Source organism: Brachyhypopomus gauderio, chromosome 7, assembly GCF_052324685.1.
Source record: "Brachyhypopomus gauderio isolate BG-103 chromosome 7, BGAUD_0.2, whole genome shotgun sequence".
Taxonomy (NCBI): domain Eukaryota; kingdom Metazoa; phylum Chordata; class Actinopteri; order Gymnotiformes; family Hypopomidae; genus Brachyhypopomus; species Brachyhypopomus gauderio.
In genome coordinates this window covers 14,623,011-14,629,130 of record NC_135217.1, presented here as the reverse complement: position 1 = coordinate 14,629,130, position 6,120 = coordinate 14,623,011, and the positions used below count along the sequence as shown (strand labels likewise).

The 6,120-nt window shown below is 45.0% G+C and overlaps 1 protein-coding gene across 4 annotated transcripts in view; it reads left to right on the top strand.

The window, feature by feature from the left end:
* The window catches only part of LOC143519011 (mediator of RNA polymerase II transcription subunit 13-like), a 67,105-nt gene that overhangs the window by 35,321 nt on the left and 25,664 nt on the right, over window positions 1–6,120 (top strand). For all 4 annotated transcript variants that reach the window (XM_077011996.1, XM_077011997.1, XM_077011994.1 and 1 more), the window contains exons 3-4: window positions 937–1,021; window positions 1,271–1,354. In XM_077011996.1, the coding sequence (XP_076868111.1) occupies window positions 937–1,021; window positions 1,271–1,354 (169 nt within the window). The remainder of the gene's footprint in view (window positions 1–936; window positions 1,022–1,270; window positions 1,355–6,120) is intronic.

The window sequence follows — 6,120 nt, the reverse complement described above, 5'->3', positions numbered from 1 at the left end:
TAAATGCGTGAGGGTTTATTTACTCTTTGTTTTAATATGCTAATCTTGCTGTGTGTGTGGAGACCCTCTGTGTGTTTGTGTGTGTGTTTGTGCGTGCGTGTGTGTGCATGCGTGTGTGTGTGTGTGTGTGTAGAGACCCTCTGCGTGCGGTGCTTTTGTGTTTGTTTGCGTGTGGCTATCAGACGTCATGTATCGCCTAAACGGAGTAACCCCGCCCCCACCCTCATACCTGGGCGAGCTGTAGTCCTGCGAACCCCTCCAGGTACTGGGCGGAGAACAAAGAGCCTGCCTTACCTTGTCAACGCCACTAGTGGGGATTTCTTGTGATGGCAGTGACAGGGTGCTAAGCGCTAAGCGTGGCCACTGGCCAAAATGCGCGGGTGTCAACGTCACGGAGAGGCTCGCTCCTCACAGCCTCTTCAGCATGGAACGAACCGGCTCGTCTGTCTCTGTCTTTATGTGCCCGTGCGTACGTGTGATTTGTCTTTGCTAAGGGTCATTGGCAAGTCTGCTTTTATGTTTGTGTGTGTGTGCATGTTTGGTGTTGTAGTGGAAAGTGTAGAATGAACTACCGGTATATGTGAGTTCACAACCTATAAACATGAGGCGATGAAAACAAAAAGATGAAAAATGCTTGCTCAAGGTCATGTGTGTGTGTGTGTGTGTGTGTGTGTGTGTGTGTGTGTGTGTATCTACGCAAGTGTTCTCGTGTATTTTGTGGTTCAAGTTAAATGATTTTTTCAAACTTTTCAGATTGTGCTTGCATGTGAGTGAGAGACAGAGATTCTTTTATTAGGTCTGCCAAATCCTTTCTTTTAATAGGTTTTGTGTGTGTGTCTGTTTGGGTACAGAGATTTGTCTCTTTGGTCTCAGGAATGTGAGTTTATAGAGTCTTTAGAGACAGTAATGATTCTGTGTGATTGTATTTGTTTGCAGTGGTAGAGGAGGGACTGTGGGAATGCGGGCTCTCCTATGAGTGCAGGACACTCCTCTTCAAGGCCATTCACAACTTACTGGAAAGGTACCGTTTAAAAGCAAACTACATTTCCCATCAGTCCCCTGAATACCCGAGATGCCAAAGGTCATAATTCACCTTAACCTCCATGCAATTCTTATAAATTGCTGTATCCTCATATCCTCATGAGCACACTATCTTAACTGCCAAATTTGTTTTAATCTACCCACACCCCATGAGTCATTTATAATTTGAATCCATCACCTGATGAAATTCTTTATGATGTGAAATATTTATGTTATGGACTGCTTCCAGATGCCTAATGGACAAGGACTTTGTGCGTATTGGCAAGTGGTTTGTCAAGCCATACGAGCTCGAGGAGAAGCCCCATGGCACCAGGTAAGTCCCCAGCCCCTCCTGTGATTATACACACAAGCCCCACCCAGAATTCTGTCTAGGCAAGCTCCGCCCCTGAAGCTCTGAGTAAACAAAAGATGTTGGTGTTCATGCCTCTGACGGCCAGTCTGACGGTATCATGGTGGCAGGGCACTTTGCCTGGCGTGTCTGCACTTTCAGTTTCGGGAATGTTCTGGTGTTGTCCTCCACAACCCAACCCCCCCCCCCCCCCACCCCCCCCACCCCCATTTTACCCACGGTAGTAGGTTTCACAGGGGTGTGATTGGGTGTGATGCGGGGCGATGGTGCGTGTGAGGATGAGGGTGCCAGACGACCCGGGACCCGCGAGAGTGCGAGAGCGTGGTGTCACGTGAGGTGTCTGCACACGTGTGTGTGTGTGTGTGTGTTTTCTGTGAGAGCAGATTGATGCTGGAAAAGAGATAATGGGGTCAAATTAGTAGGCTGTCAGTCCTTTTCAGCGGAGTCTGTGTGGCTTCTGTCAGATTTAGACAGCTGTTGGTTTGTAAGGGCTGTTATGAAAAAGGCGTTTTGCAGTGCATATAACTATACTTAATACAGTTTGTTCTCAATTCTTGGTTTTGGGTGAGGATGTCTCAAAGAACCTCAATGGGTTTAAACATATTTCGCAGTTTTTGGGGGGGTTTAAGAGATAAAGTGATGGAGAAGTTATATGAGAGAGCAAGCAAAGGTGTGGGTTTTCCTGTAGTACACTGAGCTCAACATGCTAGCTGCTCGATGTTCGTGGAAGAAGTACCAGTGTTATGTATAAAAGGACTAAACTAATAGCATGTGCTGAGAACTTTATGCACTAATTTAAGTTCTTCTGGTAATTATACTAGACTAGTGCGTGTGTGACAGGTTTCAGGTTTAAGTCAAATTTATTTCATATAGCACTTTTATATAAGTTTATACTGCACATGTAGTGAAAGAGGAGAAAGGCTAACAGTCTGGAGTATGCTAACAGTCTGGAGTATGCTAACAGTCTGGAGTATGCTAACAGTCAGGAGTATGCTAACAGTCAGGAGTATGCTAACAGTCAGGAGTATGCTAACAGTCTGGAGTATGCTAACAGTCTGGAGTATGCTAACAGTCTGGAGTATGCTAACAGTCAGGAGTATGCTAACAGTCTGGAGTATGCTAACAGTCAGGAGAACGCTCTGAGGGATCCAATGTTCATCTGGCTGCGTGGCTCATGGATTTCTCCATGGTGTACCCACAAACACACTTGTGCCCTCTGTCTTTTTCTCTCTTTCTCCCTGTAACCTTCTCTTATCTGTGTGTTTGACACACACATCTGTGTGTTTGACGACCCCCCCCCCCCCCCCCCCCCCCCCCCCACCCTTGAACATTGAGGACACATCTATTTCCCACTTGAGAGAAAAGCTCGCAGCCTGTGTATGTGCATTAAATTTAACATTTTTACACTCCATGTGTGCTTGTGTACATTACAAATGGCACCTGTCTTATTCTACATATTGGAATTGGGTCAGTAAACTGCCAATATATTGGCAAAAAAAATGCTCTGTACTTGTGTGACACCCACACTTTACATCTACAAATCCACAGACATTAATGTCTCATCTAGGATGACTTTTTGCAGGATTTTGGAGTGTGTCTATGGGAATTTTTGCCCATTCATCCAGAAGAACATTTCAGAGATGAGAAATGTTGGAAGGGAGGGTCTGGCCTGTTCTAGTTTGTCCCATAAGTGTTTGATGTGGTTGAGGTCAGTACTCTCAGTCAAGTTCTTCCACACCAAACTCACTCAACCATGCCTTTATGGACCTTGCTCTATGTACAGGGCACAGTTGCGTTGGAAGAGATGAGGACCTTCCCTAGATTGTTCCCACAACATTGGAATAATACAATTGTCCCAAATGTCTTTGTATGCTTAAACATTCAGATTTCCCCTCACTTGAACTAAGCAGCCTAGACCCAACACCTTAATAAACAACCCCTGATATCATCCTTCCATCTCCAAGCTTTACATGCAGCACAGTGTAGTCTGGTAGGTAATGATCTCTTACATTCATCAAAATCACTCCGTCAGCCTGCCAGGTAGAGAGGAGTCCAGTGGCCATGTGCTGTATACCCCTCCTTTTGACGCCTGGCATTGTGCATGGTGATGTAAGGCCGTGGAGACCCATGTCACGCAGCTCCCAGCGCACTGTGTTGTGCTGATGTTCATGCCAGAGGAGGCCTGGGACTCTGCAGTTATTGAGTCAGCAGAGTTATCGGCGACTTTCATGTACAATACACCTCTGCATTCGGCGAAGCCACTCTGGTACGTGGTCTGCCACTTGGAGGCTAAGTTGCTGCGGTTCCTAAATGCTTCAGCTTTTCAATAATACCACTGACAGTGAATTGTGGAATATAAGGGAGGGAAGAAATTTTATGAACTAGTAGTGGCATCTTATTACCATTCCACACTGGAATTCAGTGAGCTCCTTAGAGTAACCTATTCTATTGTTTGTAAAGGCAGGCTGCATGGATATGTGCTTAATTTTATACACCTGTGGCAGTGGGTGAATGAAACACCTGATTCAATGATTAAGAGGTGTGTCCCAATACTTTTGTCTATATAGTGTAGTGCATCAGTGCACAGAAGGTCATGCGATATCCAGTCAGGTTTGTTTGAGCAGGTCACATGATATGAGCTTGCGGACAGTTTATATGCTGGTGCAGAGTTCAACTGTACAGTTTTCTTCACATTAACAATCAAAACTATTGTATTAAAATGTGAGTATCCATGCACTCACACACATGTAATGACTTGCCTCGCTATCATGTAGCTTTCATAGCATGTTGTGGGGGAACAGGTTCTCTGTCTTCTGGTGAGACAAAATAACATCTTATATTAAAATAACTATATATATATATATATATATATATATATATATATATATATATATATATATATATATATATATATATATATATATATATACATACATACACACCCGCAATATATATATATATATATATATATATTGTGGGTGTGTGCCAAGAACCAGCAGTGACTACCAGTATCTCACTGTATGGCTGTGGAAAGAAGAAGAAAAAAATACATGCTGTAGTCTTAAAAATAACTTTGTTTTTCTATTTTTTTATCATTTATATTGAATAAATAATTTGTCATATTCATGCATGGTATCTATAATAATGTAGCATTACAACTTGCACCAACTGAAGAGAATTCCCCAACAGCGTGTTTCACCCAAATAGCTGAACCACAGCTCCATAGTGGTTTTTAATGAAAAAAACAATCGGATCAGGAGAAGGAGAAGGGTGGAATTCAATTGCAGGATATCGGATCGGTACAGAAAAATTGGTATCGTGGTATCTGTAGTGTGGGCATGTGTTCTAAAGGGAGAGAAGTCATGGATCCCCTTGAGATATATACAGAGTGATGGAATGTTTATGTTCATATGTGCAGTATGTGTTTGTGGACATATGCACGTTGCTTCCACGGATGTCTACATCTGTGTGTGTGTGTGTATCAGAGCAGTGGCAGGGAGCTGGGACTTGGAGAGCCCCCTGCTGAGCTCTTAGAGTGGGGAGAGGTCTGTGATTGGGATGTGTATGTGTGGGTGGGTATGTGTGTGGTGGAGGGACTAGACCCCGTTAAGCCCACCTGATTCTTCTCTAGTTTGACAGCTTTGTCTGTGCCACACTGTCAGCTTCTGTGCCTCCCGCAGGGTCCAGCACAGAGCCAAGCAGTGAATTATTGAACAGGCTGCTCCAGAGAGAGAGAGGGAGAGAGAGGAAGAGAGGGAGGGAGGGAGAGAGAGGGAAGGAGGGAGAGGCAGTGAGTGAACACGAAGGGGTAGAGAGAAGGGGAGAGAGAGAGAGAGAGTGAGAGAGAGAGAATCACAGATACAGCAAGAGAAGGAGGGTGGACAGACACACACACACACACACACACACACACACACACACACACACAGACCCCATTCCTTAGCACACAGAAATCCATATGTGCCAAGACACATGCAAACACAGCCCTCATTTTCTCTCTCTATTTCTCTTTTCACACTCACTGGCTCTTTTTTTTCTCTACTATGAATACATGGATATGAAATTAAAGCTAACCGCTACTTCACCCAGTAAACACACGAGGCTTCCTTCATGCATTTGCATGAATTAATCCTGCAAATGACACGCGTGTACACAAACATTGTGTCATAATCCCTGACTATGAAACCCCCCCCCCCCCCCCCCCCCCACACACACACACACACACACACACACACACACACACACAAGCATGAAATACCACACCACAGACATCAACCCCCACACTCCTTCATGGCTTACATTTCTTTGTGCTGCATGGGGCTTACAGATCAAAAGCAGCCACTTGGGTGCCCTCTAGGGGGCGCTGTGACACAGGTGAAGCTTCATTAAATCTCATTTTCTTGTATTGCCCAGGGCATGGGGAGTACCATCACATCTCTGAGTAGATGCAACCTCCCCCCCTCTCTCTCTCTTCATTTCTCCCTCTATCCAGACCTCCTCTCTCTCCCTTCCTCCCTGTCTCCCTCCAGACCTCCTCACCACTCACTCTCTCCCTCCTTTTTTCTCTTCCTTTCTTTGTGTCTGGGATTGTGCACTGTACATTGGTAACGGATTGCATCAGACTCCCAGAGGGAGGGAGGGAGGGAGAGAGAGAGGGAGAGAGAGAGGGAGAGAGAGAGGGAGAGAGAGAGGGAGGGGGGGCAGACAGATAAATGTAAAAAGAGGTAGAG